General features: G+C 37.1%; 3 protein-coding genes across 3 annotated transcripts in view; 1 reads left to right on the top strand and 2 right to left on the bottom strand.

The window, feature by feature from the left end:
• LOC140927046 (uncharacterized) overlaps positions 1 to 3117 on the bottom strand; it is a 37185-nt gene extending 34068 nt beyond the window's left edge. The window contains exon 1 of the mRNA XM_073376714.1: positions 2977 to 3117. Within this exon, the coding sequence (XP_073232815.1) occupies positions 2977 to 3117 (141 nt within the window). The remainder of the gene's footprint in view (positions 1 to 2976) is intronic.
• A 4320-nt stretch (positions 3118 to 7437) lies between these two features.
• On the top strand, positions 7438 to 14246 carry LOC140936609 (galactose-3-O-sulfotransferase 2-like). The gene is made up of 6 exons (XM_073386107.1): positions 7438 to 7727; positions 8643 to 8927; positions 9886 to 10156; positions 11252 to 11453; positions 12824 to 13059; positions 13801 to 14246. The coding sequence occupies exons 1-6, from the start codon at positions 7549 to 7551 to the stop codon at positions 14176 to 14178; spliced, it is 1551 nt and encodes a 516-aa protein (XP_073242208.1). The 5' UTR covers positions 7438 to 7548; the 3' UTR covers positions 14179 to 14246.
• Positions 14247 to 16656: 2410 nt separating this feature from the next.
• Positions 16657 to 24044, bottom strand: LOC140927057 (carboxypeptidase inhibitor SmCI-like). Its single transcript, XM_073376725.1, has 8 exons — positions 23996 to 24044; positions 23337 to 23375; positions 22757 to 22918; positions 20703 to 20879; positions 19778 to 19963; positions 18823 to 19008; positions 17750 to 17926; positions 16657 to 16932 (listed from the first exon to the last, which is right to left on the bottom strand). Exons 1-8 carry the CDS (start codon positions 24042 to 24044, stop codon positions 16922 to 16924), a joined length of 987 nt encoding a protein of 328 aa, XP_073232826.1. The 3' UTR covers positions 16657 to 16921.
• Between the last annotated feature and the right edge of the window lie 3260 nt (positions 24045 to 27304).

Genomic DNA, 27304 nt, shown 5'->3' on the forward strand with positions numbered 1-27304 from the left:
CGTTGTCATTGTTGTTATCGTCTTCGCTGTTCTTACCGTTGTCGCTGTTGTTACTGTTGTCACTACCCGTACGAAACTTGCAGCGCTGTACAGCGCCACAAAATCGCTTCAAAATAGCTGTACAGCTAAATTACAGCTGTTCAGGTGCCTTTTATAAGCCAAACAGCAGCTTCATTCAAGTTGCAGCGGGATGCAAAAGCGCTGTGCAGCCTTTGAAGGCTCTTTGAAGCTCTCGGCAGCGGTTTTGCAGCGCAGTTGCCGACTTTCAAACGCTGCGAAGTAGCTGCGGTAACGCTACAATTCAGCTGCGGTCGATCTGACTTTCTTGCGCGCCAATAACATGAATCGCCAGATAAAGTCTTGGCACAGATTACGGCTTTTATAACGCGAAAACTTTGACTGTACCTCTAAGAAATGTGAGTACCGTATTTATTCGATTAACCGCCCTGGGCGCTTATTAAATTTTTGGACCTTGAGAGTGGGTGCTTATTCGAGGTGGGCGTTTATTAAATTTTCACCATTCTCAGCAAGTGTAGTAGTATATTTTACAACAAAACAGTAAATGGTACTAACAAAAAGAGAAGATGTAACAAAGCAAGAATTCTGTAAAATACTCTGAAGAAACCTCCGTCTTCGGGAGGGTCTCTTATTATCTCTTATTGGAGTTTTTGTGGGAGGGAGTGGGGTGGGGTGGGGTGGGCGCTTATTCGAGGCTGGGCGCTTATTAACTTTTTCTGCCTTTAGCATGGGCGCTTATTCGAGGTGGGCGCTAATTCGAGGTTGGGCGCTTATTCGAATAAATACGGTAAGCTTGTGCGCAAAGAAGATCACTTATTGAATAAACCTCCAAATCCTATGCTTTCGGAATAAAGATTTCAATAAATTTCATTACGTGACCGGTGAGTGTGGAATGTTATCGCTTATTCCCTGGAGACATTCTAGGCCGTAATCTAATTGGTCGGTCCTTTTTCATGAGATCCCATTACATTTTTAGACAAACACGGGATCGCCCAAACATTTGCGACCGTTGAATGAAAGGCGCAAACATTCTAAGTTTTTTTGCATCTAGTTCTGTTTCGAGATGGAAGTTCTTTTGAAGTTTTTGGATAGAACAGCTCAAACGTATTTGCAAAAAACGCACTGAACAGTGACTTCTACGCTAAGTATCAACGAATCGAACCAGAGCAGGCAACACAGATATAAGAATCTCAGATCGTGTTCGCACTTACAAGATTCTTATACGCTCGTGGTAATGTTGGTTCCTTAGTCCATTGTAAAATTTAACGACGACCAAAGTAAAATTGGGTTGATTTCTTTCATGAAAAAAGTGCAGAAGATCGTGGATCATGGACAAAACGTCAAGGTGAGCAATGTCCAGCTTAGCCCGTTTCAACGAATCAAAATATCATTTGCCTGCTGTCCGTGTAAACTTTATGTAGAACAATCGCTGTTATTCTCTTTATTTTTAAAAAAGATAATTTTCAATGTCTGCATGTTAATGGATGTTCTTACATTCAGATGAGTGACTGTGATTGCTAAATATTTACAAAGCGAGACTGTTGCAGATTTGTTCTAGGTCACGTGCTTTTGTAACGTGTCCGCGTGTATACTAATAAAGTATAAGTTGCATTTTGACTTTCTAGTGGTTTTTACTCCGCTACTAAGGCCTTGTCAACTCCTCTACCATGTATCGTGGTTATTGTATTATTGGAACCTGCATTTCTTTTTTTTTGTACTAACGAGTGGTAGGCCATTACCGGTAACAACATTCTTTGTCTTTTCGAAGCCACTTTGCAGCCACTTTGCAGCGCAGATCGTGATTCGGGAATTTTCTGCACCGCTGCAAAAGCGCTGTTTATCGCTGTCAAAGGGCTTTCCACTGCAGCCAAACTTTGCGGCTGCTGCAGCCCAGCGCTTTTACATCTCTTTTGTAGCGCTTCTTGAAGCCATTCTGCAGCGCTGCAGCAGCGCTGCTCGTTTCGTACGGGTATTTTCACTGTTGTCACTTTTGTCAGCGTTGTCACTCTTTTCACTCTTGTCCCTGTTGTCACCGCTGTCAGCGTTGTGACTGTTGTGACTGTTGTCACCGTTGTCACCGTTGTCACTGTTGTCACTGTTGTCACCGTTGTGACTGTTATCACTGTTGTAACTGTTGTCACCGTTGTCACTGTTATCACTGTTGTCACCGTTCTCACCGTTCTCACCTTTGTCAACGTTGTCACCGTTGTCACTGTTGTTACTGTTGTCACCGTTGTGACCGTTGTAGCTATTGTCCCTGTTGTCACCGTTTTCACCGTTGTCACTGTTGTCACCGTTGTCACCGTTGTCGCCATTGTCACTGTTGTCACTGTTGTCACTGTTGTCACCATTGTCACCGTTGTCACCTTTGTCACTGTTGTCACCGTTGTCACGGTTGTTATTGTTGTCACTGTTGTTACCGTTGACACTGTTGTCACTGTTGTCACCGTTGTACACCGCTGCCACTGTTGTCATTGTTTTCATCGTTGTCTCTGTTGTCACTGTTGTCACTGTTGTGACCGTTGTCACTGTTTTCACTGTCGTCACCGTTGTTACCGTTGTTACTGTTGTCACTGTTGTCACTGTTGTCTCTATTAAACGATCAAGCCATTCCCAAAGGGTGACCGCCGCTTAATACAGGTTTGACTGTATCCGTTTTCGAATTTAAATATCCGGATTTGGATTTTAGTATAGCTGGGAGTTTTGATGATTATTGTCCAAAAATTCTACAAGAGGTCAACGAAATGATTCTTAAAAGTCATCTTATTCCCCCTAGATGTATGACAAAAATGAAAACCGTTAAAAACACTGAGTTATACGCTTAGTTTAAACAGTTTAAATGACTGACATAAAGCATATATTTACAAAGATAATAATAATAACAAAAAACAAGCGCGCGCTATCGCGTACTACACAATCGCCGTCTTCTTGACTTTCGCGTGTTCTGTGATGCTACACCATGCGATCTGCCGCCACTGGAATTCTCTCCGTTTGACATGTTTCATCATCTTCGGAGTCCAGTCCAGTGCAGTTTTCCTCCTCTTCATCCAAATCAAATAACTCGATACTTTCTTCGTCATCACTTTCAAAAACAGGCATCTTTTGATTGGTCAATTTTCCTTTAGTGGGCTTCGGCGGTCTAGGTGCGTTACGCGGCGTTCTGAGGGGCATGGGACTAGGTTCGTCGTCGCTATCTTCCACTCTTTTCTTCTGTCGTTTTGTCTTTGTCGCCGGTGTTCGACGTTTCTGAACTGGGTTTCCTCTTCCTACAGAGTAAAGTCTGGCTGATGGGACTCATTCAAAAATAGTACCGAAAAAGGTAGACAGAGAATCCAAAAATACAGAGAACAATTATCTTTGTCGTCAAACGGTAACGACTTTGGTTACGAGGCTTTGTTCGTCAATCATCAAACCGAAAAGCTAAATTCACGTTTCAAAGGCCAAGTCGAATAATAGCGTTTCTGTCAACCCAAGAGGACGAAAGTCAAGCGATGAAACGTCCTTCGGCTTCAGCTATCAAGTGCTTTATAACTCTACCGGGCGAACAACGAAATAAGTAATGGAAAAGGAATGTGTTCACGTGAGTAAACTTTTTGGTTTGACATACAAAGCCACGTGACCTAAATTGTTGACGTCTGGCGCCAAAATTAACTGTTAGTAGTATCTTTGAATTACGTGGTCTAACAGGTTTCGGTAGCGACCAGATTGATTTCATTGTCTAATAAACGCATTTGCTGCCTGCGTTCGGATATCTTACGAGTCGTGCTGAAATTCTCGATTATTATACAGGCAGCAAGTATGTTTATTTTTTCGGTAAATAACTAAGTACGTGTTAGTTTCTTTCTCTGGGCATAGGTAAATATTACTCTGCAAAGTAACAAAGAGGGCTAAAAAAATATAAAAATATAGGCTGTTTTCGTAAAAATCGGTGAACAATAGACATAATAGGCCAGCAATCGTATTATATGGAAACCACTTTCGTGTAAAAAATACGGGCTCAGAAATATGAGGATTCGAGTGGACGTGGCCTCATTAAAAACATCAAGCGTCTATGGAAAAGCGATTTAAAATATAACCTTGTGTTAACCCATTTGTTGGGAAAACAAAGTGAGATTCCAAAAGTAATCGGTCCATATGCATGCAATCTACCATATATTAGTGAAACAAAGTCGATTATTTAGACTACAGTGTACCTCTGTTCTTCATGAATGACCTGGGAGATTATTTACACCACACTTGTTTCTCTCAACTACACCTTGATATGATGTTAAGAAAGGGGCGTTAACTGAATAAATGGTCTTTAGGTTTTAGTCATGTGATCAAAAGGACGCTACGCGATAGGACGATGTTATTTCAGGCAGATGTGGCTGCTGAAATTTTCACGGAATTGAAATAGGTCACTCTAAAAAAGCATTATAATTTATAATAAATAGGACATGACGCAATGAGGTAATTTTCTTCCAGAAAAAAATATGTCTCATTATACACGTGTTACTAAAAACAAAATGTGTGACGTGGAAACTGAAATCTCCTAATAATAATAATAATAATAATAATAAAGTTATTTATATAGCGCTCATATCCTGAGGTTATGGCGCTTTACAATGTAAAAAGGGGAAAATGAAATAATTTACATATCATAAGCATGGAATAAAAAATATTAAAAATCTATTTACAACCCATATATTACACGTCTTAAAATCATTTTACAAAAACAATGACCCACTCTATAAAAATTGCATAAAAAGATATATTTTTTCAATCCTTTCTTAAAACCAGTTAAAGGTGGTGACTTACGCAAATCTAATAGTAGCGAATTCCACAGTTTAGTCTCTTAATAGCTTTTCGTGGTATGTGTTTTTTCATTTTAACTATGTAAATCCATTTCATATATTTTTTAAAGATAGATAAATAAAGCTTATTATTTAGGTCAAATAAAACAGGCGTAATGTGATCAAATTTACGAGTCTGAGTAATACTCATAACACTCTTCTTTAGTGTACCTCACTGAATGAGTACTTCGTCCGCTTAATTGTTATAATGTATTACATCGCTGCGGGATATTTAAAACCGTTTGTCGTGGACTGTAACAGCGTGTAATGTACTTTCTCATTGCATCTGGAAATATATCCAATGCCTTTAGCGAAGAAATCTGCCCTTGTTTGAGCGCAGTTTGAAAGCTAATAGAATACTTTCAAGTAAACTGGTAAGGCTATTTACTAACTGAAAAGAAATTCGTGCTCTTAACATTCCTTATCTTGATGTGAGCGTAACATCAAAACATTACTTAGCTGTTAAGTTAAAGTTTCGATGTCTCAAGTGAGAATTAGAATTGGCTTCAAATATACTTCCGTTCAGATACCGTCCATCAAACGAAACTGGGTACAAAATATTCTTGTTTCACTTTTTACTCGGAAACGCAATTTTTTTCACAGGAAAAAAATATCCACCTCGTTGTGTTGATGAAATCAAAAGGAAAGAGAAAGTCATTTAATCATTCTGATAGGTGACATTAATTTACTGGGTGAGATTAATAAATCTTGGGGATTAGTAAGATGATTTTATGCTAGTTACGAGTGAAGTGGAAAAATGATTTAATGCATTGTATAGCTGAAGTGTAGTTCATTAAAGAGACATTAATAAGGGAGACCATGTAACCTGTGAGACAGGGGTGGATGGGTGAGTTGGGAAAAAAATATCCTGCAAAAGGACTTGGATTGAAAAAAAATCTCCCATCGAGTTAATGTTCTTCTATGCACAATAACCGTATAGAATTAAGGAAAAAAATCATTAATCACAGTGGTAGCCTTTAAAGAAAAGCTTGCCAACCTAAATCATCCAACTTCCACACCCTCCCCCGCTAAAATTAACCAGTCGCTTGTTTTTGTACTTAGGCTGAAGCGGTCACCCTATAGCATTCCACCGCATCCAAGTGCTACTACCTCGACGAAAAAAGCATTTGTGGCCAAGCGGTAGTTTAAACAACTGTGTTGTGAAGTATTTTGAAAGTTTTTTTTTTAAGATCTGTCTCATCTTATTTTAAGCTTAGTTTTTGTTTCATTAAATGGGTCAAGGTCACATGAAGTTTGGATTTTGTCCATAGGTGTTTTCCTGTTTTCATCTTATGTTTTTACTTCGGGCGTGTACTTGAATTTATGCTTCGCTCGCGAATTTATTTTACTAAGTGCTTTTTTAGGAGCTAGTTCGCTGGCCGTTGTCAGCTGTTAGTTTTTTTAGGTGGTCGTGTTTGTGATGCTAGAGCTGACCTTGACTCGTTAATTAGTCGCGTCGAAGTTCCTGTTTGGGTTTGTTAACCAAGGCTTTAGTTTTTTGTTGGTTTGTTGCTTTTTGCCGATCGTAACCATTTAGGTTCAGTAATACCAAAACATTACCCACACCGAGTTTACCTTGATTTTATTTCCACGGTCAGCTATCCCAAACACTCCAGCTTTGGCTATAAAAACCACTACTATACTTGAAATAGTTAGTAAAGAAGAGTCAGGTTGAGTAGAGAAAAAAAGTAAGAAAATTAAGATTGTTAACAGAATTAAGTCAAAGAAGAACAAAGACCAAGACGTAAATAAGATTCCTGGTACCTCATCGTGTAGCCAGCGAGTTGCTCAAACACACCCCCAAATTTGTAATCCCTACCTGCGCTAAACTTGTTTGCCTGTTAAAGCAGAAGCCATAATTATGCAGCTCCAGGAGCCTATTATTAACCTTAAAGGAGATGTCTTGAAAGCAAAGACCCCTAAGCGCCCTAAGTCCCCATCCGAATGACTCTAACTTTATTGATTAGGGTTAGGAATATGAGTGAATCAGGTTCCATTTAGGTCATTATACTGGGTTAACTGAACTGAAGGTTGATTCACTCAGTTTCCTAACCCTAATCAATAAAGTTCAGGGTCATTTGGACGGGGTCTTAGGGGGTCTTAGGGGTTTTAGGGGTTTTTGTTCTCAAGACACCCACCTAAAAGGTTCCTGGCAGCTCACAAAGATTCGACAGCCATATTACAATCAGGTTATAATCTTATTAGTCTCGTTTCACAAACTGTAAAGTTATCTAGATCCTCCCCTTTTTTCCAACCTTTTTGTTGGAATGATGCGTTCTACGCGCGAGTTAATACAGGCGCAATACAGGTATTCTGATTCCGTACAAAAAAAACCTGTCCCCTCTCTTTTATATTAGTCTCCGGCTGTCACGAAATTTTTTGCTCTTGAGTTTTTGAGACAGTGTTATGATTTTTATTGTACCCCCTGCATATACACAGACAACTTTTAATTCAGTTTTTTATTGCTAGAATATGGCCGCCTGTTTTGTTAAGGCGACGCAAAAGTAAACACCAGCTCTGCTTCAGAGAATGCTATTGTTTTTCTACAAAACACCAGTAAGACCTGCTTGCACGCTCTCTAAGCTTGCAAATCAATTTCCAAGATAACAAAACATAAAAAATATCTTACACAATGTTGTGAGAAGAAATCGTTGAGCTTGCCATGCATGGTTAGTGTCCAGAGAATAAGGTCAAAGCGATGAGGAATAGGAACAGCTCACCAGCCTGGGTGATAAACGTGAGCACTTTACTCACTTGTATAACAATATTGCTTTATCTGGCATCAAAATCGGGAGTAATGAAGTCCGACAAAGAAGACAAAGAAAGAAGCGAACATTACGGTGCCGATGTTAAATACATTGAATTCTTCTCGCTAAGGTAAGTAATACCTTTTGCGAAATTTATTGGCATTTGTTACAGTGTGACTGTTGAAACTGATATTATATGCGACGCTAACGACTTGTGGTTCAAATCACAAATTCAAATAACCAACTTAATGCATATACCATGTTGCGTTTCTTAGTTTTCACGTGCTTAACAGATCGATACGACTCGACGCATCGCAAGTTTTGTCAAGTGCTCATGACAAGCCTTCAAGGTGGCTCACCTCAACTGCTATACCCTTTATTGACATGGGTAAAAAAAGTCAGTTAATGACAGTTACGATCATCTTGGCTGTATTCAAGTTTTAATAATTTCATCAGCAGACAAATTATCTAGAAGTTTATGAAATCCCCATGCAGTAGTTTTGCAGGGGCAAAATCCGTTTTATAGCATATTTACTTGTTTTTCGCCTGCCACTTGAACTCTTATGGTTAAAATGAACTCAGACATTGCCATAATTTTTATCAAATTTCTAAGTAAGACTTCGATGTCTAAAAAGAACAACATCTGAGCCTGATGGTTACGCTCCATTGTTGTTGTTGTTGTTGTTAAGTTTTTTTTTCTTTTTTTTTTTCTGTTCTTGAGTCGGTATTAATGCATTTTACAACCAGGTGGTCTCTCGCTCGAGAAGAAAGGAGAGAAAATTTTTCGTTAAAATTTCCTGTCAGCAGGAACAGTGCTTTGTTTTGTTTGTTTCTTCCTTTACTTTGTCTCCGCCGTTTTGTTTTCCTGTTTTTATTACTTTTTATTTTAATTTCTGTTGTCCTTTTTTTTGCTTGTTTTCTCTCCAGTGTTATTTTTCGAAGGCTACACGCATTGAGTAATTTTTTCGTTTAACTATACTTTCAATTACACTTTTTCATTTCCTTTTTTTGTCCTTTATCTGATAGATATCCTTACTTTTTTTAGACCCTCGCAGCTTGTTTATCTCGACAACACTGGTTATCGCTTAGCGCTTGACTCAGAAGATGAGCCCAGCTTCATCGAAGCACGAAGCGACGCGATTGATAGCCTAACTATTGAAAAACTCCCCCCAAGCCGTAGTAATGGCACCGATGGAGTCTCGTTAACTCGTGCTGCTAGCGATGGTCTTGTTAATGCTTATGATGAAGGTGAGGTAAAGAGTGATGCTGAACGAGATGAGAGTATCGATTACAACATGGCGTGGGTGGAGTTTCCCCAGGAAACTGAAAGGCAAGCGGCTCATTTCTAGAGGTAGCAAAGTTTAAGGACACTTCTCAGTCAATTTAGCCCAACCTACCAACAAGAGCTTTATTGAGAGACTGGTCAGAAGTCGCTGTAGCCTATTTCCCTTTCGTAAACGGTCTTTGCAATTTTTAGCGGTCGGTGCCACCACTGGTAACCAAGCCTTTAGTCATGACATAAGTAATACATTCCCTGGATTAAGTTACGTTTAAAGGAGAATGATAAAACGTTGAAGCCTAAGTTGAATTTACGTTAAAAGTTATGGAAAGGGCTAGGGTCACCTGTTATGGACGTATCAATTAAGCAAAACAATTTGTTACTTTATGTTCTTAAATTTTTCGGAATTTTGGCGGGTCAGTGAGGTAGTGTAACTAAGGAAGAGAGAGAAGGATACGAAAGGTCTGGGTTCGTGGTCTGGGTTTGACCATAGGTTGCGATATCCTTTCTTTTTAATAGAAACACTCTTATAATAACTGGTCAAACATTTTGATAGTGTCTTAAAAATGTCGTCGCCGTACTAAAAATCAAACATTTTTGTTCTCTACAAAGCGACTTTTGACCATTTCAAATAGACGGAAACCGCGCACTGACATGAATGTCAATACAAGGTTGAGCTCACTGCCGTCATGGTATCAAATAGAACGATGATAATTAAAAATCAAAAATAACTGATCACCACGTATCTGACAATAACTGCAGAATCTTTTATACAGTTAGCGTTAGCACATTAATCACAAATACAGCTGTATCATGATTCTTTCTTATAAATTAGATGATTAAAAAATGGTGGCAACGTAACTTGCTTGGGCTGTAAAGAAGCTTTCTTTGTATGCTGACGTCCAAGCTCAGAACTGTTGACATGTTAACATGTAATGAGGACACGTCTGTTGTGCAGTCCTCTCATTCATTTCATTCATTCATTCATTCATTCATTTTTCCTCTTTAGAACATCATGCGATCCTAAACGGCCTGTCAAAAATGTGGTTTTGTTAAAAACTCACCGTGCTGGAGGTGGAACGCTGGCCAATATAATTTACAGATACGGAGATTTAAACGACCTGGAGTTTGCACTTCCAAAACACGGGAGTTATGACTTTTACTGGCCTCTTCACTTTAATCCCAGCTTTGTGGACAAACAATATCTCAACTCTTCGTCTCCAAATCTACTAATCAACGTTCGATACAGTCCGGACACGATGACTTCATTTATGCCCAAGGTAAACGTCTACACTTAAATTGCATGCAACGATAATCGGCATCTCACTTTATCAGGACATTTCTTTAATTGGGTTCTTTTTGTTACCATTAGTGTCTACTATGTTCTCAGAAAAAGAAAATGGGAAGAAGTGATCCACTTCCCCTCCTCCTTTCCATGTTCCTAAATACATTTACTTTACTGCTCTAGTTTCCCATGCTCTTAACGAAAGTGTCTCAAAGAATGTAGTGTTTTTCACTGCATCTGGAAAACAGAATTTGGATTCTTTATACTAGCTTTTGTCTCGTATATTTATTAATTACGTTATTTTTTATCTTTATTACTATTTTTTAATCTGTTTTATTTGTCGCAATTACATTTTGTGACCTTTTTTCTGAATGCTGAGCTGTTAAATTTTAGATCTCATTGATAGTGTTTAATTTGAATATATCTATTTAGTTATAGTTTTTACTCAGGTTTTTACTAAAGTCTTGTATATCACGTGCATGTTCGAGCGAGTTTTATTGTGAGCCTGAGGTGTTACTTAAACTGTTAGTTTAACTTAAACTTAAGGTGTTACTAAACTACTAAGTAAACCTACGTACTTACTTACTTACTTGCTTACGTAATTACTTACTTACTTACTAGCTGTCTCTGTCTCTTCTGTCTCTTCTGTCTCTGGTTCCGTTGTTATGTTCCGTTGCTTAAGTTGTTATGGTTTGCTAAAAACGTAAGAAGAAACAACTGAGGATTGGACGCGGGATGATGCCTTCTTTCCGTCAAGATTCTCTTTATGCTATCATCAGTCTCTTTGATTTACACAGCAAGTGCACAAGAGCAGAACGCTCGTTCTATCTCTTCTGTCTTCGAGTCCATAGCTAAATAAGGTTGCTCCTTCGGCCCAGTCAAAACTGGTTTCCGATAGTTACGCCGGCTTCCCTACACTGAGCCATCTTTAGTCCCCAAATAAATATGGCTTCTGGTGATTTGTTGATAATTTTTAGCTCTACTTCACTCATATTCATCCAGGTCTCCTTCCAACATAAAAAAAAAAAATTTTTTTAAATTTCTCTTCAAACTCAGATCCATTTGCGCATTGTCTTTGTTTTCACTTCAGGACTCATACTATATTGCTATGATTAGAAGGCCAACGGATCATTTCGAATCTGTGTTCAATGGATATCAACTCGACATGTTACTGGGGATCCAAAACAGCAGCAACCCATTTGATGAGTTTCTGAGTAAACCGAAACAGTATCTCTTGGAGTATCTGCGAAAGAAACCACGATTGAATATCCACCTCAATATGGCCAAGAATGGTATTACATATATACACATATACACATATCTACTTTTCAAATGTACATGTATTGGCCCCCCGAGGGGTACTGAACAAAGTGGGGTTTTTTGTTGTTGTTGTTGTTGTTGTTTTTTTGTTTTGTTTTGTTTTTTGTTTTTTTACGGGGAGGCTTTGCCCTGAGGTCCAACCTTTGGTAAACCTTCTATTGACAAATGGTACTCCTTTTACATTTTGCATCCCTTTAAACCGCTACAAATAAACTGTCTTAAAATATGAATAATCACAGCAGAACCACATAACGTGATCAGAACGTTTTTACGACTCTCTCGCAGCCATAAAATACATCTGTTAGCTCTTTGGCCAGAGTTTATTTACAATTAATGAAGAAAAAATGAAAATAAAAATAAACTTACAATATAATGTTACAGGTAAATGCCTTTAAGGTTAAAAGATATAATTAAACATGTATGCATATACTTATTCTACGACAAGATCCAAGATTATAGACTTATAGTCTGGTACATAATACGCGTTTACTATTGCGCTAAAAACCTGGCTGGTGACTGATGTTTCTGGTGTTGGCTCTAATACAGTTCGTTTTACAGACCGAAATGACAGTTTTTCCGACCCTTTCATATACTTCAATACATACTTCAACTGATGAAATCCATACACTTTCATATAACTGAAGCCTAAAAAAAAGAACCCCTTTCGGGCGAAGCCTCCCCGTATAGGGCATTATGCAGGGATTTATAACATGCTGATCTTGATATGAATGGTCCATTTGGCAAGAAAACAAAATTAGGAAACATTGTGTTCCATTTGACACATGTTCCATTCTTTCCCTCATCTTGATGAATTCAAGATGACGGCACAAATATTGCCGTCAATAGCTTGGAACTGGAGAAAACTCGTAAATGTTACACGTATCAGAAAATTAGTTACCAACGGGAAAACTGGAAACCCTTCCTCTAATTCCATCTAATTACTATACTCTAATTCCGGGGGATTTTTTCAGTAAGGCGCAAAAACAAAACATGTATTCAATTCTACATTCCAAAAGGAATTTCCGGAATTTCTTGGTAAATGGAAAGCACCAGAAGTGTTCAATCCTCTCACAGTTGACATTATACCTTATCTTAAAGTAAAATTTTTACACTCCACGGACATGTATACTAATAGTAAACAGACGATCTAACCAATGCCCGTTTGTTAATATATCCGCGTGTTGATCAATGTACTTCTCAGTTCACTTTGCGCAGTGCTTATCATAAGAAATCAACAAGCGCACAGGGTTGTAAAACACATTATTTGCATTTTTTAACTTAATGACTAGGCTAAATATATTTATTCACTTACTTTTTTCACTAACTTGTTTACTATTAACAGGGCAAATATTTGACCTCGGTCTTCAACACAAATATTACAACGACCCGGTTGAGATCAATAACCACATTGAGGATCTCGCAGAGAAAATCAACCTTGTTCTAGTCATGGAGCATTTTGATGAATCCCTCATTCTACTTAAGAGGGAGCTCTGTTGGGACTTGGACGATATCGTCTACTTTAAGTTCAATCAGCGAGCACAGGAGTACAAGCAAACCATGATAACCAATGAAGAGAAGGTAGGCTTTGTGATTACACAGGTTCACCAGTTTAATTGTTCTTACCAATAGGCCTTTCCAAAAATTCCATAATATTTTTTGTTGTCCCTCCAAACTTTTGCAACAACATTGTTTTCAATTTCTCTTCGGGAGATTTTAAGTCTCAAGAGAAATTGAAAACAATGCTTGTGCAAACTTTTGGAGGGACAACAAGGAGTATAGTGTATATTTTTGAAAAAGGCCTACTCATTTCACGAATGAAAGTCTACTGGCATTGTGACGTTGGTACTATGCGCGATCCTACAAGAAGTTAAAGTTAAACAACCAATGATAGTAAATGTTTGTGATATTGGAAGGGGAAGAAGGAGAGGCCAACCCGATCTGACCCAAGTTGTTCAAAAGGTTGATAACGCCGTCTGCTAGTTAAATCACCCTAATATCTAGTGGATAGTGTAAGTGATTTCCTTAACACTTATCCGCTGGATTGTGATTTATCCAGTATATAGCGCTATCCAACGTTGAACAACTGGGGCCTGGTTCATCGGTTTAGGTTTCTAACAAACTGCTCACGCTTCCCCTTTCCTAAGCCAAAATTTTTCCCTAAGAGAGAAGTAACGGTGGGAGTGGTTTCTTTATGCCCAAAAATTCCTGGTAATAAAACTGTAGACAAAGCTCAGGTTCAAGGAACGGTCCATCACGCCACACACATCGGCAGAGTGAGTGTAAAAACAATAACTATCACAATCACTACTTTAATTTTAGATGCAGATTAAGGAGTGGAACAACGCCGATGCTGCCTTGTATGAATTTTTTAACAAAACATTTTGGGACAAAATTGCTAGACAGGATCAGACGTTTTTTCAAGAGGTCCGACAGCTACGGCAAAAGGTTAATGAACTTGAAGCGGAATGCATTGATTCACAGGAAACAAATCAAGACACTGGAGAAGTAGATATAAAACTTTATGAGCATGCTTCAAATTTTAACAAATATCTTTGTCAGAAGATGACGTTAAATGAGGAAAACTACGTAACGTATCTAAAGAAAAAATTTAACACGAAAGTTGACGGACATCATGGCTATCAAAGAAGATTACTTGATGGCATGTTAAATAAGACAGAATCGCGAGAGGCGAGATAGTATAGTTTTAAGGTACGATTTTTTTTAATAAAACAAAACTCTGAGAAACAGGATAAACTGGGGTAAAACGTGGAGTGCAATAATAGGAAAATATACTGTTTTAAGAACTAGCTCTGATATATTAACTCAAAATCCACCATTTTCTCTTAAGCGCATTGCACTTTGATCACAGTAAAGAATTTAACTTTGGGGAAGAGCTTTGTTGATTGCTTTCAATATCCAGCAATTGTGTACAAAAATGTAATTAATTTTTATGATAGACAAATTATCATAAATTTCATCTCCAAAACTAAGAAAAAAATATGTTGAAATGTCCTTCCGATAACTCTAGCTTTATTTTTTATTTCCATTGGTCTCGTGTCCTGTTAATACCTATACTGTAGGGCCAAATGGTCGAGCTTTGAGGAATTATACAGAGCTGAGCTAACTGCTTTCAAAAAATGGGGAAAGTGGTTTTATTAGCAGCACTGTTTGGTGAAGACAGCAAGGACGAGTTAAAAGAAAAGGACACTTTATTATCAGGTGGAGTATGAAGGCTACCAAGCCGTCTAGGAAGAACGTAACAGCGTTAATCGTAAAGGAGAATTTGAGGCGTGTAGTGAAGGTAAAAAGGTAAAGAGTACCTATTTTACGTCGGTAGCTTAAAATAGTCCGATCATGGAAAGGAAAGAATTCTAAAGAAGGATTTGAGGTCACGGCTTGGAATCGGACTTGCGACCTCTCGCACAGAAGGTCGCGCCCTAATTAACTGCGCTAATTGTCCCTCCTAGTGCGTTATTAAGGTATCATCCAGGGTAAAAAATCATCATTTTTCGAAATTTTCAATTTTTTGATGATTAAGTAGAGCTCTTCAAGAGCTTTCGTTTAAAAAGAATTCCAGGAAAAAATGTTTTTTCTGTGCAGAATTATGGAGCGCAAAAGTTTTTTCTATGCTAATTATTTTAATTGATCGTTGACAAGTCCTGTCATACTTGATACGCATGCCGCTGTTGAACCAAGCTAATCACGCAATTTGACAGAAATCGATTTTAGTATAGTGCTCACTGTTCTTCCCTGGATTTTGGAAGTGAATGCCTCCAAAGAAGAAAAAAGAGCTTGTCCGTTTTCGTCCTCGACTCCAAGACGAAAGAAGACGACAAAATCGTTTTGCAAAGTGTGGGCTTCGAAATTAGCAGAGGACGACAAGGGCTCCTACTACAATCAAGAAAATGGCTTAAAGATGACAAAGCTTCTAAAAAACCCAATGAAACTACCGCGAAATCGAGTTTCAAGAGTTTCTTAGCGAGCGGAGCGAGCTACAAATTCGCGAGAGGTCCCGTGCAATAAAAAAATCGGACGGACTTTTTTGTAAGTCTCTTGTAGCGGAAGAGCAGCTTCAAGAAAAACTCCAGGAAGCGGTTTGTTGTCGATTTTTCCAAGGAAGTGTCGCACTTTTAGGAAATGTATCGAGTAAAAGTTGGCTTGGCTCAAAATGAAAACTGCCCGTCGCAAATAACTAAAGATGCTTTCTCGACAACAGAAGGATCGAACAGACCAGAGCCTTTGAAATAAATTGTTCATCTGTTGTCGGGTTTCGTTTGTAACCTTTTCCTGCTGTATCACTATTGTTGTCCCTTTTCTGGTATGCATCAACATTGACAGCTTTGGTGTTATAATCTGTTATAATCTCGTCACGGGTAATACGCCGCCAAAACTCTTTTTCCCCTGTTTTCTCGAAATGAAAATCAGGGCAAGTTGAAGGTACGTTTTAAACTCCAAGTCGGCAACCCGTGAACCAATTTGGCTGAAATTTGGCCAACTTACTGTCAGATAGTTTTTCTAAAAAACCGTGTCTGCGAATTTTGATTTCTTTTTTCGAGTAAGAGTACTGTTTTCACTGGTAGTGCTAATGATTTGCTATCCCTGACTTCACTTGCTTATAATTAAAACAAAAGAACAAACCCACTTGACAAAAATCTGAGACACGGTTTTTTAGTCAAACGCGTTAAGAAGCGAATGCGATCTTAATTGGCTTCTTCCGTTTATTTTTGGCTGTCCTGGACTTAAATTTACAGTGACACCAACTTTCACAAAAAACTTCTCATTTCTGAATTGCGTTGATATTTTGATTTTTTAAGAGGAATAAGCAATAATCTGGAACTATTAAGCTTCCAGAAAATGTACGGTTTATGGGGTATTTATGGAAAGCAAAAGCGCTAGCGCCGATCAACGCGGGGAGGGTGCTTGAGGGTGGATGATACCTTAATCCTTCCTCTTAGCGTGTAAGGGAGAGATTAAAGAAAGGTTAAGAAGGTTTGTGTGCAAGAGAGCTGTACCTGGGTGGTAAAAGTTTTTTTTTTCCCAGGAATATAAATCTTTCTAATTTTCGGTGGCCGTAACGATACCGAAAATAGTGAAAAAATCCCCTTGTCAGCTTATTCCAGACTGGTGGTTGCGATGCGTGCCGTTTGGTTTAGCCAGTACGAATCCTCTGAATATTTACGTTTTCTTTCTTTAATTCATTTAATTAAGTTAAAAGAAAAATTAAATGGACAGAAGCGGAAGATAAAAATTCGACAGGCTTATGTGACAACAACAAAAACTTTTTCTGATTCTTTCATGATAATTTCCTTTTTAACTCATTTATTTCATTTAGTCCCATAACTTTACAGACATGATCAAAGCAAGAATTTCATTTAAGGGGAAAAAACTGCGTGCAATTCAACCTTATCGTTAGCACTTAAAGCAACATTGCACTTGTATTTCAGCTAGAACCTGAAATGAGATAATGAAACCAATATTTTAGTAATTTTCAAATGTATGTTATAAGTGTATTTTATAGTACCGTCCATAGAAGTTTTGAGTTCATTCTGTTTGCAAGGAAAGATTTCTCAGTACTAAATTGTGCGTAGTTTTGCAAATTTTAAATCAACACAACGTAAGTAGATAGACGATAAGCGAACAGTAAGTTTCTGATTTTGAAAACGTTTTAAAAATGTATAAGAAAATGTTTGAGCTGCAAAACCCCGACTTCAGCATTGTCACCGGCATTTGTAAAAAGCAAAGGTTTGTCGATCGAAGCACTGACTTCTGGTGCGGTTTTTGAACACTTTTTCAGTGCTGCCTATAAGAATGCAGCAAAGTAGTTTACCAGACTGTGATTGATATGAGTGTAACGGTTGACTTTCCACTGTCGCGTAATTTTTACGTGCGTAAGTGGGTAAAATTTACGTTCGCAAATAAAATAGAGACAATGTATGAAAGGTCGCACGTAAACGTACGTAGCTAACTAACGCGTCAATGGAAATCAACCTTAAGAGAAATAGTGACTGTAGGAGACAATACTCCCCTGTCCCTAGCAACAATTGCAGCTATTGTAGTTGGTACGTTAAGGTGGATTTCCACTCTCGCGATATTTTAACATGTGTGCGCACGTTAATTTTACGCGCGTAAATATAATTCATACATCGCCTCTATTCTATTTACGCGCGTAAAAATTACGTGCGCCTTAATTACTTGCGCGCAAATTACACGACAGAGGAAATCCACAAGGAGAAGAAATCATAGAGGAGATTCACTAATGTTTGCTTACCCGCACAAGAAACCTCGCAGTCTTCAAGAGTCTTGAAGTTATTTGCATTGCCCTGACATCCGCCATAAGTGAAACGTTCACACTCATGAGTCCATGGGTTGTAAAAAAACCGAGGAATCGCCGCCTTACAGGGTCCAGTCTTAAAAGGAAGATTGCAACGTCCTAGTTCACTGTCGCCTGAAAAATAAGCCAGATAGTAGGAACTTGTTGGATTCCCCGAACTGAATGATTTCCCTGAAAACGTTTTCGATTTCTGTGCTACCGTTCGTCCAGGCCGCAGGCCGTTAGTATGACCAATTACTGTCCTTACTCGATTAAGTGCAGCGGCGTTTATTAAATATTTAGCGTTAATTTGTTTATTCCAGAATCAAATTTCTGTAAATCACTAACGACAATTACGGTGAATTATTAACAAGTTCATAACTATAGAAACGTTATGTAAAACGGACAGATGTTTTAAGTTCCAAAGTCTTGTTTTTTTATTGAAATAAAATTGTAATATTATTCCTGGGATGAGATCGTAACTGTCTTTTCATTGCCGAGTTGAACTGAGTTCTTTCTTATAATCTTGGAATCTCTTGACGCCGCAGTCTTCTGATTGGGTGCGGCCTTTATTCGAGTAAAAGCGGCTCTTAAAACCTCTCTGCAAGTAGATAGATCAGAAGTAAATAGCCGTTATGGCGAGATAGTTGGGAACTAGGAATGTTTAGGGTAGGATTTTTTCTTTGTCATTTTGGCAAGAGAAAACAAATAATCCGACCAAAAATGTAACTCAGATAAAGCGACTGAAGGTTCATTGAGAGCATTAGTTTGCACATCGTTTAAAGCAAATTGCCAACCTAAGGCAGAAATGAAATCGCTTTGTTTAATAGAGAGAAATAACTATATTTAGTAAAAATCCAGCTAGTGGTTATCAATACTGCGTTCTGATTGGTTGAGCTACTACTAAGCTATATGTTATATATGTTATAGCCCTCATGGCCTCTGTGTCAATAGCCCATTCGGCTTTGGCCTCATGGGCTATTGACCCAGAGCCCATCCGGGCTCGAGGAATAATTGTTGAATACACTTACGCATGCACGATCTCTTGCACTCGTCGACAGTCTCAAAGTTATTAGCGTTGCCCTGACACCCTCCATATATGAAACGTTCACAACTATGAGAGCGCGGGTTGTAGTAATACCGAGGAATGATGGCCATACAGCGTCCCTTCTCGGGAGGGAGGTTGCAGCTGGCCTCTTGACTGTCTGAAAGAGAAGCTACATAACAGAATCTTGTAAGAAACACATCCCATCACAGATACAAATTGCCACTAAACTCTTAACGCGTGTTGGCACAAAAGGCCTTTGCTAGGTTTCTGCATACATGATTTCTGTTCTGGCCTCCCTTGACTTGAGTTCCCAGTAGGGCTGCTGGCGCTACTGCAATAAGTCAAGCGCCCGAGACGAACGATAGCCTGTGGTGTTTCCTAGTGAGGTTGCATTAACAGGTTGCTTCTTTTAAGGCAGGGTTGTAAACCCTGAGTTAACTCTTCCACCACCACCCATAAGCATTCTTAAAATCGCTTTCTGTATGGTCGAGATTTCCAGATCTCGAAAGGAGAGAAACTGGGCGAAATTCGCAAAAACTTTTTCATGCAAAATTGAAAACTGGGAAATTCTCGGAAACCAAACTTCAAGCTGAAAACTTCGAATGAAACAGAAAAAATGAAAACTTTAGATAGACTTCGGCCACACTAGTTTGGAATTCCCTCTTACATAACTTGAGATAAACTTGTACAAGTAAAAAGCAACCTTCCTTATTTAATTAACGGACTTTTTACTTATTACTTTTTAAAACAATTTTGTAAGCTATGTAAATTTTTTAGGTGAAAAAAACTTTTAAAAAGAGAAAAGAGTTCAATCCCCGCATGATTTTTTCAGTACCGCAGCAGCAAAACAGCGGCAATTTCATTGTTTTGTATACCAATTTGGCCGCCGTGACGTCTTGTGAAAACAATCTATATATGGATAATACAGAAATACTCACGCAAGCATGAAGCCTTGCACTCCTCAAGAGTCTTGAAGTTATTAGCATTGCCGCGGCATCCACCATAGGTGAATCGCTCACAGTTATAGGTGCGTGGGTTGAAGTAATACCGAGGTATGGCTGCCTTACAGGGCCCAGGCTTTGGAGGTAGATTGCAGCTTTCTACTTCAACGTCTGATCGAGGAGCTAAAAATGAGGGATTGTTAAAAGAGACCTTTAGTTTCCAGGACGAGATTTAACTTATATTTTTTTCGTTTTTTCTCAGAAACTAATAGACATCCGCTAAACCTCAATTTTACTTTTTGCACCAGAAATGTTAAGAGGAATATTTCTACTGAGGGAGGCTAAGCCCTCTCAAGAACACATAATGATAAAACTGATACCATTTGAAAACCTTTTTTGCCAATACGGCATTTTCGTCAAAACCCGTAGCAGAACGTCAAAGGCCATGGCGTTTCCCGCCAAAATGACGCAGCCTAGTTCACGCGCGCGCACTACTCAGTATCAAGAAAAGTTCGTTAACGTAGTCGTCCTCGCTGTAGAATCTAATGCTCTCTGCTAACAACATGGCCAGCATCGAATGACCAATGAGGCAGAAATATTATTGTTTGAGATAAGAAAAATTACATTCTATATACTACTACATGAGAAATTTCTGCAATTTGATTGGCTTAGAGCAGTGGTATTTCAGCTTAATTTGAAATTATACCTAGTAGTATAAACAGATAATAGCATGATTTGCAGTGATATTTGGCATAAATACCATTCGTGATATTTCAAAATTGTCTCAAATTTCACACGCCTAACGGCTCGTGAAATTACGTATAACAATTTCAAAATATCACTCGTGGTATTTATGCCAAATATCACTGCAAATCCTGCTATTACCAATACATACAGCGATCAAAGTTTACAGCGATCTTACATGCGCACGACTTTTCGCAGTCTTCAAGAGTCTTGAAGTTATTTGCATTGCCCTGACATCCACCATAAGTGAAACGTTCACATTCATGAGTGTGAGGATTGAAGAAATACCGAGGAATCGCAGCCTTGCATGGTCCTGTTTCAGGGGGCAGATTGCAGGTTTCCAGTTCACTGTCAGCTGAAAAAAGAAATGAAATCGTCTCCAGGTTTATATTGAGTAAGCAGGCCAAACCAAGTTTAACAAGCCGAAATTTAGCAAAATTCAGATGTAAACCGAAAACATCAATGGCTTAATGTACGGATGTAAAAAATCGAAAAGGATTAAAACAAAATAGCATTTTGGGCTTCTGAAAAACTGTTTAGGCGGACAGTTTTTCAATCTATCTTCTTCTGTAAAGCTGCTCTCGGTTGCTTGTAAATTTAAGTATAATTTCTGGGATACAATCATCTACAAGTAATTACTTTGCTGATGTTTAGCTCCATAGCAAGTAAGTACATAGATTTCGAAATTGTAACGGTACTTTTGAAAATGAATGTTGAGTAGTATACGAAACGTCAAGTTTATAAAAATGACCACGTTGAATATGTTTATCACCACTGTTTGTGTTCTATTTCTTATCAAGCAATGATAGCCCAAGAACAAAAGTCTTTACGAGGAAGGGCGTGTCAGACTTGACGAGGGTTAATGAAGCTATAATCTTTGTTAAGAAACTCTTCGCTCTGGGCTATTTCTTTCAAGATATTTTAAGATTCAAAATAGCGAAAATTCATATAGGGTTAAATCATCTGGAATTATTTTTTAAAACCATTTTTAAGAAAGTTTATATCCAAATATGCGACGACATTATTTCAGTCAAAAAATGTAAAATACCTGCCTAAACTAGGACCTATATTAAGGATTTACTCCTTTTGACACTCTTTTACCCTTGGAGAAATCAAACACTGGACGAAAAAATGGTTTGCACAAATTTGCTCCTTGCAAATATGTCGCAAATATCTAAATACTTAACAGTTAATGAAAGAGGCTGAGTATCTTATGAAGAATTATGGAGATCGAGGATGGTGTTATCCGTACGGCCGAGGCGGGTAACACCCTCCGAGATCTCCATAATTCTTCATATGATACGAAAGCCGAATTCAATAACTGTTTTATTATTCATCCAAAATAATTCCTAGTTTAAAAACATAGCTAAAACATGCTTACCTCCATCGATCCATCGATGTTCAGTTCATCTTCAATAGTGTACGTTTAGGTTTGTCCAGTCCCGCAAATATTCTCCAAATCGCAGATGTCACCCTTCGAGTTGTCTTCTTGCTGTTCTTGCCATGTTTTTAGCTATTTTTTCGCCTAGTTCTTACTCTTGAAACGAGTGAAATGTCCGCCATTTTTTCAAGTTCACAACCAAAACAACTCAACCTCGTCCCCAGGTCTTCTCGGTTGACGGTGCCTTAACCTGCGAAAACGCTGCATTTTTGACGTCATTTCCTCGTTTAAGTCGAAATTCTTCCAAATTTGGTCATCAGTAACTAGTTATGGTGAGTTAAATGTGTGCTTTTAGCCAATCAGAATAATAATGATGATTAAATATATGGCAAAGATGGTAAATGCCACATTTGCATTCCCAAAACAGGGGGTGTAAGTAACCAGGCAAATGTGGCATTAACTATCTTTGCCATATATTTGTTCCTAAGTATTAATATATTTACGACATATTTGTAAGGAGCAAATCCATTTTTCGTCCCGTGAAAGAGGCTCATCCACCATCCCTTATCCTCCCTAAGCTAAGATAAATGCCACTCAATTCTTCACTGTAAGGTCGATTTTTTACGCAAAAGCTTAAGTTTTTATTGGAACAACAGGTTTTTCAGTCCAATTTTCTATACTTAACAGTAATTTGTTGGGTCATAAAAGCTTCTACCAGAATTTCTTTCAACGAGTTAGTGGTAGTGATAGTATAGTAACAGTAGGCTCTGTGGCTTGTCAGTAAATGAATTAATTACTAAGATAACCTGGTCTTCTGGTTTTCCTTTAAATGATACGTATTGGTTTCTTACCCATGCATGAGCTCTTGCACTCTTCAATTGTTTCGAAGTTGTTCGCATTGCCCTGACATCCGCCATAGATGAAACGTTTGCAGGTATGTGTGCGGGTGTTGTAATAATACCGAGGAATCCATGCCATGCAAAGTCCTTTCTTGGGAGGTAGATTACATATCTCTAGTTGATAATGTCAAAAAGAAAAACAAATTGGAAAAAGATGGATAACAATAGAAATACATGTAAAATGTTAGGGATGGGAGGGCAGGAAAAAAAATGGCGTAAATTGTGTAAGTGGGGTTACTAAAATTGGATATCCTCTTTACTTAGTTTTGAGGTTTTAGTGTACTAAAGTGACACAACGGGTATTTAATCCGACTTTCGTTCATGCTTTCACTAGCTGGACACTTTTTTCATCTATTTGCCAAAACTTTGATCGAAGTCTTACGCGTGATTCTAATGCAGGAAAATAAGGAAAAATGATGAAACAACCAGGCCACTTATTTAACAGCCATTGTCTCTGTCCGTGCCTTAAAAAAGGCAATAGATAATGACTTGCCTCTTAATTGGAATTACAAAAGTACAACAGAGAACTTACCTAGTCTAGGTTCACTTTCCTCGGAAGGGATACAGGTGCCTAAAATAAATAAAACATAGAATGTAAAAAATAACCTAAACGACTGCGTCTAACATGTACAGCTTTGCACAAAATAAGGAAACTATACGCACATGTACAGTTAATCGTTTATCACCAAAATTTAATAGAATCGTAGTTGAAGAGACCACTTTTCTTAGCAATTGAAATCAAATAAGGACAATTATTGGACGGTGCAACTCGTTAGCTTTTTCAAAAGTGTCTAAGAATTCCAAAAGAGTATGTTTTTTAGATTCGTCAAAGCTCAGAAATGGCTAGCTTTACAATCAATAGACTGTAAAAAAGAGTTTTTAAACTCTCAAAAGGTTTTGAAACCATTTATGTATTGTCAGTATATAGATGCATTTCATTAAACGTTTATTATACAACGCTTTAATTGAATTTACTTCAAGAACACCAACGCTTACCTCATAAATATGAAATATTACTTTCAACTAAACTTTTAACTATTAGCATTCATCTCTAAAAAACAAGATGTTAAGCTTTATCTTTTGACGTCCACAAAAAGGGCGTTGTTTTCCAAATAAATAAGAAACGTTTTCGTTGGTACGTTTTTTCGAATGATCATAATTTATTAATTAAGACATTACATGAATATATACCTTCTTTGAACAGAAATGCTATAACCAGGGTGAACAGAATTGCCTTCATCATACTTGGGTGTATTTCCAGTAAACTGGCCGTATAGTTAACGTAAGGTTTGTTCCTTTTTATAAAACGTTTTCATTGACACAGCTGTGGGGAAATAAAGGATTAATGCCTCTTACACTCTATTGTTTCGTTTGTTTATTTGTTACCACCTTAGTTTTGTTTGAAAAGGCTATTATAACTTTTTAACATGTGATATTTTACTCCCATTTTATCAATACATTTACACCGGCAAAAGTAATTCGTCTGAACAGATGTTATATTATTCTTTTCCTAGCTTATCAATAGAGGAAAAACACATTTCATAATATTGGCCTATGTGCTTTGTTTCAGTTTCACGCTTCTAATACACACAAAAAATTAACTTTATTGTCCATGCTTTCGCGTTATAAATTACTTTCACACTGTGTAATGATGACCAAAACGAACGTTTCCAGCATATCTTTGAGCAAAACATAGTAAAAGTGTATGAAGAAAATACAATACAATACAAAAGTCTATTTCGAAGCATTCCCATGAAAAGACTGATATACAATTAGAAATAAGCCGACAACAACGGGTCTATCATTAAACAAACGAAATAAAGCAATTTTTCCTTTTCTGCTACATATTTATATAAATGAAAAATTATTTGAAAAAATTAAGGGGGTGATATTTTGTTACGAATATGCTGCTCTAAAAAGAAAAATTATCTTCGTTTCTAATTGGCGATTAGTTGTTACTATCCACTAATCGCCAATTAGAATCCGTTTAGTAAAAATACAATTACAATGCGAGTCAGGCATTATCAAAATGTACTCTTCACATTCATTTTTAAAGAAAGGTAACCAATATTGAAACATCTGTTTACATAATCACTTTTCTACTATCTAATGGTAATTATATATTAAAATAAAAATGTAAACATACAATGGTACTTACTTACATACAATGGTACTTACATTGTTTTGGCGCAGGAAACTGAGTTACTCGAGTATCGGAAATTTTCGTCTCGCTCTGTATGTTTTTGTATAGAGCTCTGTTTATGAATGTAAGTTTCTTTCACGTACTTACAAACGTTTTCGAAGTATTAACAGCGTATTTCAGAGTTTTAGTCAGTATCTCATGAGCCTTTTCACAATTGTATAAAAGTACATGCTTAATTTTTTTTTTATTTCTGAACTTGAAAATGACCGTCGAATGGTCGAGACGTTATTCTTTTTAACTTTTATTTTAATAGTGAAATCCGTTTCGTAAAATTTGTTGATTCGAATTAACAGCGTAACCACTTAAAATAACGAATTTACGACCTCCACATTTAATTGTTACCTGAAGTAAAATTAATGTTGCCTGGTTAAACTGAATGAATAATGCGATACATTTAAAAAAGTGCTTAATGCTCTTATCTACACAGATAGATGTTTAAATATATATCTAAACATCCGGACAAACAAATCACCTTTTCACTTTCTGAGGTTATGGGTTACATACATGTGAACTGATTATATTTGTAGTTAAATAACATGTACATATTATCAAATTATGACTGTCCCATATTGAACCTGGGTCACTTCCAATGATTAAAGAGAAACAACTTTTTAAAAACATTCGGCCATAAAAAGAAACTACGATAAGATTTTCCTTAAAATCTACAAAGCAATTATTCAACCTGTGTTTTCGTATTGTGGAACTTTGGGTATCTGTTGGTCACGTTCCCGTATAAGTCGAATTGAAAACATTGAACGCCGAAGTCAGAAAGTCATTGCATTGGTGGAAATTATCAATTCCAGACAGTGGAGAGTTTAATAAAGAGACAGTCCTGCCAGCTTGTGTTCGATTGTCTTCATGATAACGTACAAAAATTGAACACAACATTAACACTAGAAAGAATGGGTGTTCACTAAAACTTCCCAAAGCCAAATTAGAATTTGGACGGAGATGTTTTGCTATTAAGGGCCTCTAGTTTATAATACTTTACCTCGGCATTTAATATATTTAAGTTCTAGGTTACTTTTTAAGAGTAATTTAAAAGAGTTTTTTCAATAGTATTCCATAATTCACAACTCTTTTCTATCTTATAAGTCAATAATTTTTTCAGATTTTGATTTTTGAATCTTAGATTTCTTAGTGTTATTTTATTTTATTTTATTTTCCACTTTCGATTTTATTTTTTTTATGTTTTAGTTATCTATTATTTAGTTACAGGACCCTTTTGATAACAGTTCTTTTTGATAGCACTGATAGGTTATCCTGTATAAATAATAGCGTTTATTATTATTATTATTATTATTATTATTATTATTATTATTATTATTATTATTATTATTATTATTATTATCATCATTATTACTATTATTAGACAATTTTAACAAATTTTAACTAAAACGTTAATTCGGCATTCTCGAACGTATATATCTTTCGACTTGACAAAAAAGTTGAGAATGTCGAAACATTGTCAGTTTTCGAACGTTTTCTTTTAATTTTTTAAAATTTCTTGGAATAATTTTAAGCAATATTTTGTCAAGAAATTTCAAATAAAAAATTAAAAAAGGTTAAAAACATGACAACGTTTCGGCGGTCTCGGACGTCATTAGCTTTTAACTTGACAATGAAGTCTGAGCTAACATCGAAACGTCGACATGTTTTAAACATTTTTAAAACTTCTTAAAATTATTTCAAGTAATATCTTATCTCAGCTTTTTTCAGTGACGATAAATAATGTGCAAACATTTACAGGGCCTTAAAGCTCCTTAAATTTGCGAAGTTCTAATTACCCTGCCGAGGTTATGATAGGTTTTAGGGTAATATTTTTCTGTGCCTCATACACAACTAACATAATAGGCGTAAAAATTGCGAAAACCAGTTCAGAAAATGCGAGCAATTTCGTTTTTAAAAAAGTACGAGGTATTTGTAAAATTTGTTGATTCAGAATAATACATCTCGCCTAAAGAAAACTATCCAAGAAACTGTGGAGTCTGCAATCTGCTTTAAAATTCAAATTACATTTATACCTAAGCTGAAAAGACTAATTATCTTTTTCTACTCTTTGCAACATTGGCACCAATGTTCTATTCAAGTGTTCTTTTCTGTTTAAATAGTCCACAAATTGCTGAAAAATTGTCACTTCTGCCACAGGCAGAAGTGATGACGGCTTTGTTAAAAACCTCAGTCTTATTCTAGCAGCACAAAGGAGTTTTTGGGGAAAACAACAACATTTAGACACGGAATGAAGCTAACTGGCATTGACTACAAATTTTCTTCAAGGAGCATGTTCACTGAAAATA

The sequence above is a fragment of the Porites lutea genome, chromosome 1, assembly GCF_958299795.1.
Source record: "Porites lutea chromosome 1, jaPorLute2.1, whole genome shotgun sequence".
Classification (NCBI taxonomy): Eukaryota; Metazoa; Cnidaria; class Anthozoa; order Scleractinia; family Poritidae; genus Porites; species Porites lutea.